The sequence below is a fragment of the Gymnogyps californianus genome, chromosome 3 (assembly GCF_018139145.2).
Source record: "Gymnogyps californianus isolate 813 chromosome 3, ASM1813914v2, whole genome shotgun sequence".
Taxonomy (NCBI): domain Eukaryota; kingdom Metazoa; phylum Chordata; class Aves; order Accipitriformes; family Cathartidae; genus Gymnogyps; species Gymnogyps californianus.
Window position 1 is genome coordinate 76,724,969 of NC_059473.1, and position 14,592 is coordinate 76,739,560.

The 14,592-nt window shown below is 36.1% G+C and overlaps 1 protein-coding gene across 1 annotated transcript in view; it reads right to left on the minus strand.

Moving 5' to 3' along the window:
• Positions 1–14,592, minus strand: part of FIG4 (FIG4 phosphoinositide 5-phosphatase) — a 76,528-nt gene that overhangs the window by 18,447 nt on the left and 43,489 nt on the right. The window contains exons 16-21 of the mRNA XM_050894976.1: positions 12,933–13,071; positions 9,486–9,544; positions 8,738–8,885; positions 7,788–7,871; positions 4,756–4,951; positions 1,142–1,224 (exon numbers count right to left, since the gene is read on the minus strand). Of these exons, the coding sequence (XP_050750933.1) occupies positions 1,142–1,224; positions 4,756–4,951; positions 7,788–7,871; positions 8,738–8,885; positions 9,486–9,544; positions 12,933–13,071 (709 nt within the window). The remainder of the gene's footprint in view (positions 1–1,141; positions 1,225–4,755; positions 4,952–7,787; positions 7,872–8,737; positions 8,886–9,485; positions 9,545–12,932; positions 13,072–14,592) is intronic.

Genomic DNA, 14,592 nt, shown 5'->3' on the forward strand with positions numbered 1-14,592 from the left:
CAGTTAAGCCAGCAGCTCCCAGCTCCTGAGGAGAGCCTGCAGGTGCTGTGCAGCATGCTGCCTCACATTGTAGCAGTTTACCTCAAGCTGCAGGAACCGAGTGGGAACTTGCTGGACCACCTAAGGAGCTGTATATTGTCTTGCACTATGCTGTATCTTACTCATTTCCTGTACGTATGGTTTGAATTCACAAAACCATTTATTCAGAAAAACTGGCAGTATGATGCTGTTCAAAATGCAGCGTGTAAAGAGCCCATTATTACACATACTACACTTAATGCTGTGCATATATATATACACACACACTTAAACCCACACACCACATATATTTGCATGTCATTATTTCATGAAACTCCAATAATAGCAAGGGCCAAACTGACTTCTCCCTCTCCTGAAACTTACAGTACAAATATCTGTCACTTAGATATACTTGCTTCTACAGTGTGAGTTATTCTGACCGCTTTTCTCAACTTTTCTCCTCACAGTCTATACCAGATTTAGTAATGATCTCAAGGTCTCCCTATAAAATCCACAATTTTTTATTTCAAGGTCAAAAGGCCAAGATATTTCAAGAAAAAGTCTGAACATTATTCAGAAAAGGAATTTTCCTTGAACATCAAAAGTCACACAACTATTTAAATTTGAGTAAAAGGTAACAGTTAACACATATCTCTATGAATAAGACATTAGGTTAAAAAAAGACTTTACTGCTATTGTTTTGTATGCATTTTTATAGAAAAGGCTATTTCACTTATGACTGATTTGAATTAGCCTAATTCAACATTTGAAAAATGCAAAAATCACAGACTACATAGCTTAGAACCATGGAACACTCCTATATGGAATTTGCTTATTAATTTCTAGGACTATATTAAGTGACAGGTATTTGTATTGAAGCATCTTTCATTCGATTTAAGTTCCAAATTTTGCATTTAGAGACATCTGCATAACTTCCACTGAAATCAGAGTTGACACAGACATCTGAAAACAGTTTGCTTTTAAAAACAGAATAATATATATATATCCAAATATCTCTACAATTTATAATTTAAATAAGTTTAATCAAAGGCAGCACTTCAACAAGCTCTATTTAACGAGCTCAAATTATTTTTTACTGATTACCACTGGAAATCTATCTCACCTAGCGTATATTGTGAGATCATCTTCTGAAGGAACATCTGAAAGATTGACTCCATACACATCTTTTGTTGATTGCACTACATTCTGGAACGTAAGAAGAAAGATTCAGACTGAGGATACCATAACAATATCCAAAGAAAAGTTTGCTTTCAGGCAAGGAATTCTTTCTAAACCTGAACATAATTTCAAAAGTGCAGGCAAAACCAAACAAGTTTCTCATATACATAGTAATCTTAGCTTGTGCATTTTTTTTTTTTAAATAAAAATAATTTATTAAAAATGTTATTCAAGACATTCGTTCAACAAGTAAAGGAAAGGATTCTTGAAAGATAACATCAGATAAAACAACATATTAGGAGAATAAATTATAGGACATATAATGATGTAGGTATTAAATTCTGTTCTGTGTTGAAATTCAATATAGAATAAGTCATATTTGTTCAGAACATGCTCCCACATTTGCTTTCACATTTCCTGCTGTCAATTCTGAAATAATTACAAACTTCAGGTTGAACAAAACTATTTTTATTTTATACATTACACAATCATGTCAGTCAACTGTAACAAGGATCCAATGCACATGCAGTACTTCACTATGTCTAGTGATTCACTGTTAAACTGAGGGGGTTTACTGACAAGACACGTGTGACTGCAAGTAAGTCAACTATAAAAATAGTTTTCTTTTAGTTCAAAAAGATCCAAAGTCAAAGAACAACTTCGGAAAGATATGTCCTGACCAGAAGTAGAAAAGTATTTTATTATTAACTTCTGTGAGATGTGAATGGAAAGGAACTAGCTGTTTGGATCGTGTCCCCCCGTCCTGATACAATTTTCCTCTACTCTACAGTTGCTGATGTAAAAGATACCAAAATTCAAATCCCTGACCAAACATCCAATCATTCTGGAATAACCATTTTTACTCAAGAATGCACCTAAAAATATAAGCTTACAAATATCAACTCTTTTACACACCAAAATACCCCACACTACTGTTTGTTCACCCAAACTTCTAGTATTTTTGAACAATACCATACACAATCCATTTTCACAAATGAGAAAACAGTGAAGTGCAGACTGACACTGGTTAGAGTGCTAGTAAGTTGTCAGTTTAGCTAACAGAGACAAAATGGAATATTTGTAAGCTTAGGCTTTTAAGTGCATTCTTCATTAAAGTTTCTTTTTTAAGTTAAGCTTAACTTGAGGGGGAAAAAAAAAAAGTATCTGAAACATTTCTATGGTTTACCAGTTCTAGAAAATAGATGCTTATTTAATCAACTAGATAGATTAACACTTTTTCCAGTCATAGCTGTTTTGTTTCTTGTTACGTTACTCAGTTTAGCCATCAGGTTTTGAAACCCTCCGTTACAGGTCGTCTTTTAAAACTTTTTAACTACATGTGTAGACACAACAAGTAATTGCCATTGCCAGAAAAATAATTCCAAAACATTTCTTGAAAAGCCTACATTTGATGCTCTGCTTAGCCTGATAACGGAAAAACAACACTTCACAAGCTAAATGAAGATCAGCTGGTGAACATGTTAAAAACTAACGTCTAACACAGTCTGTAAGATTACTAATTTTTATATTTCGTTTCTGAACAGAAAGTTTCCATAAACATCGTGCCCTCAAAAATAATGTATCTAAGAGAAGCTTTGTACTTTTGAAGAGAATAAACAGATTTACAATGGCAGGCAGACATTAACGATAACCCAAGTTAATTGCTAACGTAGCAATTCAGCATAACTTAATAGGTAATCCTTTTCAGCACTGCAACTTTAATAAGCAATGACACAAATTAACAACGCAAATTATGACTAAATTCAATGCATGAAAAGGTGCTAATAAAATGGAAAACATTTCTTCATGTGCATTACTAAAAGAATCAAAATGGCTCACCCAATTGTAAGCCATTAAAATTCAATACTACCTTAAATCATATTTTGTGTTTACATGCATCTTTCATTTAGGCATCTCAAAAATCTAAAAAAGATATCTTAGGTCTGAGTGTTGAAGTGTGTTCAATACACAGATGGAAAAACTGACGTGAGGTAACTTGTGCAATGGTAAGAATCAAGAATAAAATTTCAAGTTGGATTTCTGTTGTTAAAAAACCATCTAGAAACAATCTAACTTGCTGGAAAACAGGTACTCTATTATTCAGAGATAATGGAAAATTTTCAGATAAAATATCTTGCATAAACCGAAATAAATGCACTTGTATTGGCATAACAATTAATCTAAATTGTCCAAAATTAATACCACACGAATTCATAGTTATTTTATTGAAAATGCTTCATTAAGGTTAGGAAGACGACGGTGTTGTACAGAAGGCTGAAAATCCATTATCTGATAACACACAACCCTAGGCTAAAGACTGAATGGAATGAAAATTTGAACTGTAGCAGAAAAAAAGGCAGTTTTATTCTCTGTTGCCTATCAGGCATTTTATACTAAGGTCATAAATACTGAAGTTTCTTAAAAAGTGATAATGTGTACAAGCACAACACTATAACCATTTAAATTAGCTGTGACTTAAAAAACTCAACAAAACCAAACCCCAAAACAACATAAGTATTTTCCAAATTTGTATAGTCTCCATTAGTATATCCTTTTTCTAAGACATTTTCAATGGTACCCAAAATGGATATCTACAAGAAAGAATTTGAAGAAATGTTACATGAATTAATAAAATAGATATTTCCATAATACTTCACACAATATTTTCACTAAATTAGCACCCAAGGGATTCCAACAGAATTGGAGTTATGCTAGCAAAAAAAGATTAATAGCCCACAGCTGAGAATACACATTCTTTTCATATGACTGTGCATACACAATTTCACTATTATCCTGCCATTATCTTCAACCTTAGTAGTAGTAATAGCATAGGACCAATGTGACAACATTATCATGCACATTTTTGGACTTAGTTTTATTTCTTTTTTTTTTTTTTTTTTTAAATGTCAGACCATATAATTATGAAACAGCAATTTAAAAATCTTCACATAAATCAGGTCGAAATTTAGCCAGATTGAACATTAACTTACAGTGATATCCACCTGACCAAGTGGCATCATTCAAAAGGAACTGACTTGTAATTGAAAGAGGTGGTGCTCAGGACCTCTGATCCATACTACATGTCTTTCAGGGGGTTTGCTCCAGATTAGCTCCCATGGACTAAATGTTGATTAGGTAGGCAGATCAGGAACATTCCTGGAGAAGCATCTCCCAGTTTAGTTTCATCCAAAAAGGAATCCCATTTGCATGCTCCAAGACCACCTCATGGTGTAAGCCAGAGCGATATACTTTATGCTTTATGTAGTGGGCTACACCTGACCTTAGGACCTTTCAAATGCCATAGGTTTCTAACAGTAATTTTCATTTTTTGAAAAATGTTATTTTCTGCTATTTCACTTTTACACTACAAGAATAATAGTGAAGTTTTATAAGCAGTTGTGTTAATATCTACACAAAGAAATTTCAGTGGAAACCTTTTTCACTTAATTTCTCAGTGCTTTACTTCTGACTGTTCTATTACATTCACTGTTTTTTTTCAAGGAAACGTGAATTTTAAGTCCACGATTAGCCTTCTTCCCTGCCACAATACTTTCTTACCTCTGTGATTTTTGTATTGTCTCCTGTATCAGTCACCTTTACTGGAGTTGAACGTTGAGAAACGGCACCTTCATCTTCTTTGTCTGTCCCAGAATCATCTTCAGAACTACTTGACACTGCTTCCTCACTTGGGGGTGGAGGAGCACTAGCAGCTGTTTTGCGCTGCAGCACTGTTTCTTCTCTATTACTTTTGTTCCTATTATGAAAGGCAGCATGCATTTATGAAATCAGCGAGATATTAACAACAAGTATTTAAAATTCCTAATTTTGATTACAATCTTACTGGGGGAAATGAGTTCTATCCTCTGGAGCAACTTGTTACTCATCTTTTGAATCCCCCAATTGATTTACTTTTCTTCAATCTCTTCTTATTCCTGAGCGTTTAAAGAGAACTCAAAGGATTATGTCAGCTTTTCTCCACCAACTCTCTGATTCTTTACTTAAATCGCTCCTCCAGACTGACTGAATAAAAAGGAATAAAAATTCATTGAGACATAACATCACTGGTTTTGATCTGGGAAAAAGTTTTGCTTTCTGATTAGCAACATTATTCACTCCACTAGCTTTCTTAATCTTGGACCCAAAAATCTTAATCATAATGTCACTTTTTCGCCTTCCTTTTCCATACATCTCCCCTCAATTTAGTTCTTTAATGAGCAACATTTCTTTACGTGGCATCTCTCACTCTAGAAATTCTAGTCAGTATAAAGAGGTGCCTTATTTGTAAGAATTCTTCAAGATACAGCATCTATGTTTTAGTAGGCTAACACTGGGTTTAACTGTACAAGCTCTGAAAGGTATACATTACTTTACCCATCAGAAATTGTACCGCCCTTAGGTCCTCTACATCGTTTCCTACTGGCCACAGAAGGGTATGTGGTTGCACTTTCCTCTCAGACACTGTCACAATCTTTCAGGGACTCAGGAGGAAGAGGGACTGGAAGGCAGGTAATGAATATATTTATAGACAAATCAGTTCTGGAAACAGGGAAGCAACATCTCCTCCCTGCTGAGGTGACTGTCCGTATACTGACGCTGTGTGTGACTTACTCTAAAGGAAGGCCCTAAACGAAGACAGCAGCATGCTAAAAGGCTTTGACAACAGCATGCAGTTTGGTGCAAATGCTATTTTGAGTTGCAGCTCTAGTGTTCTCATTAGCAAAGGCATGGACGTCACCAGTATCACTTGAGGTCTAGTAGAGCACACCATGACTGTCACAAAGAATTCTGCCTTTTGCAGTCAAACTCATACAGCAGTTTATTCCTGCAGTGAATTAGGTAAACTTTATATCCTTTAGGAATACATGTAAACAAGTAGGAGAGTCCTCCCAAAGGTTCCTGATCTGAGAGCATACCCCACCCCCAAGGACATTAATATATCAGAAGAATTCTTACAGCTAGAAAAAATGCCTTAGGGGAAAAAACACGACAGGTAAGTTTAATTTCTGACTCAGCAGAAACTGACATCGCCTTAGATTGAAATTTACAGAAAGTTATGAAGACATACTACATTCTTTTTAGAGAAAATTAAGGTTATCTTCCCTACTTTTCTAAATGAGGTGAAGTTCACAAGAAAAGCAGTCCTTTCTGAAAGCTGAAGAATGGAGCAAGTAGCCAAACACTGATAAGAGTGATATCCCCACCCCCAACACATACTCAGAAGGCAGCCAAGATCTAATTGTCCTAGGGGACCAGAACACTTACAGATGAAAACAGACCACCAAATACTCCAGAAACGTCATAGTAGATCAAAAGATGATGACAAATGTGCAAGGCAACAATACCACCTCTACCAAGGACTAAATATGGGTAAGGTGGAAGATCGAAGCCACCTTTTACCCCACGACACAGCCAACGCATGGGAAGCCTTACGAGCAATACCCAGGGAGTCCTGGAACGTGGCTTTGATCCAGCTGATTCTCTACCTTGTAACAATCCCTAAAAATCACAGTGGAGAGCTTGAAGGAAAGTGCCTGAGAAAAATGTATAATGGTCAAGTATTTAATGGAATATCTGGAGAGAAATTAGCTAGTCCAAAATCTGACATTATACCAAAGTGAAGAATAAAGCTTATCCTCAAAAGTACGCATAAACTCACAATTCTTAGCAGAGGTAAATTGTATAACTGTTGAACAGTGTTTCTGCTTATTCCCAGGGGACATCAGTAGCATGAAATCAGGTTCTACTAGTGATAAGCATAGTCTACTCCCAACATTTATTGACAGTGAGTCCCTCAGGATCAAGGCACAACGGATGTTATTTATGAGACAGTCAAATTTTGTAGCTTGTAACAGAACGGCAAGTTTTCAGAAGCACTTATAATGTTGTGACAGCACAGATTTAGTCATTACTGACAAAAGGTTTCCTTAATATGAGGTATCAAAGAGAGAATGAATTGGTTCAGGAAGAGTCCCCATAGCTCTCATGGGATACAGCAGATCAAACACAACAATGGAATAAATAAAGTAACAAAGCAAGTTCAGGATGCAAAAGCAGCTAAATGAAACATTCGTTTGTCCCAATAACTGTTGCTGAATTGTTTTATATAATTTTATCTATAAATATTTTAATAACATTTTTTATCAAAAACTATGCTGAAATTGGCATTTATTGCTGTTTCAGGATATGTTCTATTTATTCAAAATTTATTAATTTTTTTTAAAAAAACCAACAATAATATATGCATTCCTGTCATCTCCAATAGAGAATACAGTTGCCACTAGTATGAAGAGATGATCAAATTTTAACAACCTCTGTATATTTATTCTAGATAAAATTTTCTCATGGATTTCACTTAGAGTAGTACAACAGAAGAGATTAAACAAGTCTGAATAAAGAATTCCCAGTGTGAAATAAAAATCTCAAATTAGATATGATTTTCAAAGTGTACAATTCTACAGTATAACACCAATGACTTTTTTAATTTCCTATGTAACAGAATATGCTACACAGACACACACACAGTGTTTATATATTTGCATTACAATTCTACTACTATTAAATCAGAACAAAATTTCATATTTCAGACTTACCCCAACACTGATTTTCCAGTTTCATCAGGTTTACGAACAGTAAATGGACTTGGATCAATCCCCACATTCTTAGGCATAAAATCTCTGGCAAAATAGAAAGGAGAAACTGCTCATGAGCAAAGTTCAACACATAAAATTTTTAAATTTTCTGGAAGAACCACCTCTAACATCTACCTTTGAATTAAAAAAAAATCATTATAAAAAGAAATATCAAATTTTAACTTCATCACTACAAGTTGAAGTCACATAATATAAACCCCCTAGGTATTTAAAAAGCTTTCAGTTGCATTATTTAGTCCCATAAAACAGCTGCAAACATTACCACTTGCCAAGGAGGCTAGAGCAATGTGCTCCATTCCTGTGCTGAAGAAGCCCTGTAACTCAGCTACATTGTTTTCAAAATGCTGCCAACACTCAAATTGGGTCAAAAAGCTACATGAAACATAATCTGCCTGGAAGTCTTTAGCCAAAGCATGATTAAGATTATGCTTAGAATATCCAGCTGATTGGTGCCAACAACAACAAAAAACTATCTGGTCAGCTGTGAGAACTTGATGAACTGAAGAAAACAATTGTAAAATGAGAGCAGAACAATTAGAAAACAACTGCTTTGAAGGTAGCCCTCTGTGATCTGAGTCCACAGAGAAAAGCTGATTTCTCAGCCTTCAAGTGCCCAAACATTTGGCACCCCATAATGGACAATAATTGGAAATTTAAGTGCTATCTTAACAGACTTTTTTTTAGAGTAGCATTTCCATTTCAGTACTGTGATTTAGTTTCTTGAAGTTTGCTAAATTTGAAGCTTAAAAGAAAAAAAAAAAACAAAACCACAACACCCCACAAAAACCTATTGTGTTACATGATTTAACCAAATAAATCAAATGTATATTTAATTCACAGCAAATCAACTTCCAGTTAAGGATTCATAGTCACAAAACATCCCAATATACCGTGTAGAATTGGTCATTGCCAAGCAGAAGGTCTCATCAAAACTGCTCAACTCATACGGTCGAAAAAACTCATTGTGGATATCAATTTCCTCTTCATACTTGTGGAATTTCTTCACTGTCAACTTGCGTCTGTTTTCAGCACATGTCACTGGGGAAAAGAAGAAAATAATCTTTTTACTAACAATTACTGACTCTGCAAAAATCTAAACAAACAGTAGCCTGCTTACCTAGCCACCCTACCAGGCATTTTTCTACAGCCATATTTGCTCTAAGACAAGAAAATATGATACAAAGAAGAAGATGCACAGCACATCTTTAATAAAGATGCATTATCAACCACCATAATTTGATTTCCCTTCATGACGACAATTCCTAATAAAACATGCTCCACAGTATCCCAGAGAAATAAGATGCCCTGGCTATACCCTGTCATCTGCAACAGGAATGTAGCCACCAGCATAGACTATAAATATATGTTAACAGGCAAGGGGGGGGGGGGGGGGAGAAGAATGCGTGCCCTGGAACATAAACATATGGAGGTCAAGTTTTAGCCAATTAGGTATCTCTTGCATCGTGCAGCTGAAAAATCATAGCTCATTGTGGGGTTAAAAAAAAAAAGTATTTAACAATCATTATGGAAACTTTTTTTTTTTTTCAGATTTGGGATCTAAAACAGTTAAAAAGCGTTTGTGACTAAAACTTCTTTTTCAAGATACTCTGTAAGGCAAGGAGCAAATATAGTTCCTACCTTCATCAAAAGGAAGAGGTAAATGCTTTAGCACACCTGTGGTCCACCAGTAAGTATAGCTGTACAGGAAAAAGAGACACATAATTGATACAGAAGATTTGATCTTGTATCCAGTCTAAATGTTTGCACGTAACAGTTACCCAACCAGTATCACTTTAGTAAACATTTCTTTCTAATTCAAGTGTGGAAGAAAGTAAAGAATTATCCTTGAATGGAGGATTTCAACAGGCCCCTATCCTACTACTTTGCTCTCAGGCCATGAAATTTAAACCCATGAAGCTCAATACAGGTATGGAGGGAGGAGTGGTTTTGTTCCATTAAACAAAATACATTTCAGGTGCCTACCTCTACAGTACTGAAAATTAAGGTCTTAGTACATGTAGAAGGTATTTATATATTTCTCTTGTTCTGGTCTTCAAAAAAAAAAAAAGCATCAACCCCCACCCCACCCACCACTTGTTATTCAGATCCTAAAATTTAGCAAAAGAGTATGAAGAAATGAAGGTCAATGATAATAAAATCGGAAGATTGTCAAAGCAGCTGACGTCTACACATAGAAATATATTTTGATGTGACAGCTGCCCTAAGCCTGAGAACTGTATGTTGGCATAACATCCAAAAACCAGGCCCTGCTGGAAGCTTATTCAGGATTTCTGAAAAACAACAAAGTCAAGCAACATTCATAAAACAAAGCATGTTTTATCTTTCATTCATGTTTACATATTTTTATTTGTTCTTCTCAAATATACTTTAATTTCTTCTCTAAATTACTCTGATATTTTCTTCTATTTCATTACTTGGGATGAAAAGACATTTATCTTCACTGATTTTTATTTCAAATACGTGTGTAGTCACAATACTGTAAGGGCTGTAATCAGAGTATTAATACGGTTATCTCCTATTCATGTCAATGTAGCCATCTGGAGCAGAAACAATGGGTGTATTTCCCATGCCCAGAGATAGACTTGTTAGTGGGACTTAGCAAACGGTGCAGAACAGGCAGGGGAACACGCTTCAATTCCAAGAACTGTGTATGTCCTAGACAGAAAGGAATGAGTTATGCCTGACTGTCCCGCCTCTTCTTGAAGTACTGTAACAGGCCATGCTAGCAAGCTATTTTCTCCAGTGCCTTCAGAAACTATGGAGACATACCCAGTTTTGCTGCTTGCATAAATGATAAGTAACATGGCAACAGAAAGTCTCCGTTTCCATATTCACTGACCTTTCATATAAATCACAAATTATGTAAAAGTAATATATGAAACTCATTATGAAATCTCTTCTTTCTGGTGGAGAGGCAAATATAATATAGGAAAAGCACTGATAGTCAAAAGACGTTTCAATGACAGGAAACATCATCTTCCTTCTCTTCCTATATCCTTGATTTCATTATGAGTTTTCATTATTTCCTTTGCTGCTGTGCCCAAGGAATCCAAAAGAGGCACTGCACAGAGAGGCAGGAAGAAGTTATACAAAGAACTTGTCCAATAGTTTGGTAGAAATCAAAAATTACTCAGAAGAGCTTTTTTCACCTAACTACTTATTACAGGGAGGTGTCATTTTGTTCACATGAGAAAACATCTTGGTTGTATATTATAAGTGCTCAGAAGAAATCCTGGTCAGAATGAAAGGTAAAACTAATTAACAAGTTGTCCTGGTTTCAGCTGGGATAGAGCTAATTTTCTTCCTAGTAGCTGGTACAGGGCTGTGTTTTGGATTTAGTGTGAGAATAATGTTGACAACATTCTGATGGTTTAGTTGTTGCTAAGTAGCACTTATCTTAAGTCAAGGACTTATCAGTTTCCCCTGCTCTGCCAGCAAGCAGGTGTGCAAGAAGCTGGGAGGGAGCACAGCCAGGGCAGCTGACCCGAACTAGCCAAAGGGATATTCCATACCATGGAACATCATGCCCAGTATATAAACAGGGGAGTTGGCCAGGAGGCACGGCTCGGGCATCGGTTAGCCGGTGGTGAGCAATTGCATTGCGCATCCCTTGTCTTTTCTTGGGTGTTATTTCTTTTTTTGTTATACTCCTTTTCATTACAATTATTATATTATGATTATTCTTAGTTAGTAGTGTATTTTATTTTACTTTAGTTATTGAACTGTTCTTATCTCAACCCACGAGTTTTACTTTCTTTTTTTCCTCCTCCTCCCTACCCCACTAGGAGGGGGAGGGGGAAGCAGCTGCGTGGTGCTCAGTTGCTGGCTGGGGTTAAACCACGACAAGTAAATGAAGAATACCAACATTTTTTTTTTTTTTTTTTTTTTTTAAATATTCCACCTCATTTGAGAACAGTATCTGTGACAAATAAGAGACAGTTGTTTAACAGAGTAACAGATGAAAGGGAGACCAGGACATTCGTATATTTGCAATATACCAGCTGAATTCATTTTTGACATACAATAATGTTCGGAACCAGAAGGCAATAAAATTAGTGTTGCATGTTTCATGTGTGCCTGAAATAGCGCTTGGTTGTACGGCTGATATGAACTAGCATCAGCAGACAACACAAAAGGATTGAAATTTAGAAACAGTCATATCACGTGCCAGCTGCCACGATGGGTTAATGGAATAAATAGCCAACAGGGATTGAACGCACTGTTTAAACACTTGCAATTTTCCCCAGACAAAAAGCTAAATGCAGATATTCAGATCTACCATTTATGATACAGAGCTTTAAGACTCACAGAATGAACAAATGTACAAATAGCGAAATTCCTAAAAGAGATGATTTAGTTAACAAGTCTAGTACTGTCCTTATATTAAAATGGATTGGGGTTTTTTTGTTTGTTTGTTTTTTACACACAGTATTTATAATCCTTAACAAAATCATTCCACATCGTGAAGCACTCTAAAATTACTTTAAAATTTTTACGCTTTAGCTCTATTACTTCTGTATTTTACTGTGCAACTACAATGGAATGCAAATAAAGAAAAATAGTCTTCAAAACAGGCTAGACATGGCTGAAAGGAAGGTAGAAAATCATGGCCTTCTTGGTATGTACAGCTGCAGACTAAGTGCATTACACAAAAAAATAAACAAATATTATCCTCATCACCTAATCTCAAATACAATGACTTAATAAATCTGACCATCAAAAATACACCTGTATATTGCTTAATGAGACAGTGGTAACTGCACTTCAGTAAAATAGTGAAGCATTTCACACTGCAGGATAAAATTTCATATGAAACGAAACTTCTTTTTTCAGTACAACAGGAAAATAACATACTAAAGCAAATCCTTCAAAACACCAACATCTAACATTTGTGGTAATCTCTTGAAGGTTTGTGGTTTTTGTTTTTTTTTTTAAGTTTTCTTAAAAACTTAAAAAACAGTAAGCAAGTTTTTGACAGGCTGACCAAATTATTTGGTTAACAACATGTAATTTTTTAAATTCATTAGAGCAATACCAAACAAAAAAAACAGAACAGCAAAATACCTTCGCCTGGTCTGTGACAGACTGAGGGTGTTCTTGTGATGCAAATAAAAATCAGTGGGAAGTTCCCAGAGATGAGGTTTTCCTTCTGTAGGCTTGAATACTCCCAGAAAGAGATTGATAGAATCTTGCCTGTCTGCATCTGTTAGACAAGAGATACGCTTAACGCCAGGAACATTGCAGAGCTCAAGCCCATTCAGACATTTGCTTGTTTGTTATGTTTGCTCCTCACAGACAGAGTGTGTATGTCCTATGACTTCTACAGGGACCTCTGGGCTTCAACCACCGTAATGAAACTTCATTTAGACCTGACCTTCTGCCACACTGCAGTGCACGTGGGGCTGGTACCAGCACTGCCTCTTTCCTTGGCTTCTCTCACAGGAGCCTCTGCAGAAGCTCTGCTTAGAGCCTCTGCAGAAGCAAGACCTCATGCTGCAGCTCTGTCTTCCACCTCTGCATATATGTGTATGCACGAAGGATGTGCATGTATTTATATGCATGTTTCAGGGAATCTGACATATCATGATGAATTTACTGCAGTCTAAATAACAGAAGAATGATTTAATGAAATTAAACAGTACCCATACAGTACACAAGTTTTCCACATGACATAAATTATGAATTCTTCAGGTTTTTCTAGCAAAAACATAGTCAGTAAAACGATTAAACTTCACAAACACCTTTTAATAATTTGGACTTTTTTCTCCTATTGGTTTAAATCATCAATTTCTCTTACCATATTCTAAGCTTCACCAAACTAAATAAGGCAAGTGCTAAAATCCAGTAGTTACGTACCACTGTAGATGAAGCATGATAAGAAATGTTGTTGTTCACTTACATCTTTAAAATCTCTCTTGCTACCTAGCTGCAGATAGGATGAGTTACAACAGATAGGAAGAGAAGCTGGAGTCAGATGAGGGCTTGGGGATGGTGAACTGTGATAAAGACAGCTTTGCAAGCAGAGTCATAGGGGCAGTCGAAGGCTTACACGCAAAGGCTCTTGAGATATGGGGGAATATGTGGAGAATTGAGCTCTATTTGTGCCCTGAGGAATTAGCATGTGGAAAGCTCTCGTCTCCACTGTTTTTGCACTTCACTAATCATTAGATAAGGAATAGTTCAGACTAGTTCAATAGATAGCGTTACTCCTTCAGTTCTCTCCACATTTCAAAAAGAGTATTATGACAGTTGAGTGTCCCTTTAGCAAAACACTGAATCAAAAAGACAAACTGAAGTCTCAGGATACCAGAAAGCAGGTAAAAAAATAGGCAGAATCCACAAAGTGGTGGTATGACAGCAAGGACAAAGTTGGTTTCTGGCCACCACCAAAGTTTCAGTCAATACCTCCTTCTCCCCAGAATTCGAACGTCTCTTCCCTCTGTACAACATATAATATTTTTTACAGGGAATTAAGACACAGAAGCAGCTGACAAATGAAGTGCTATGTAAAGATTTGGTGACAATAGGATTACAGAGAAGTACAGCACTTTACAGAAGTGTGCGTATGTGGAGGTCAATATTTGGAAGTGGGATCTTCTGTATAAACACTCACATGGTGTAACAGGGCAAGGCACCAGGAAAAAGGAAAGAAAGGGGAAACCTCTTGATGCTGCTTGGCTCCCCTTCCCTACTTAGAGGGCCTTTCACGTGGAATCCAGCTTTT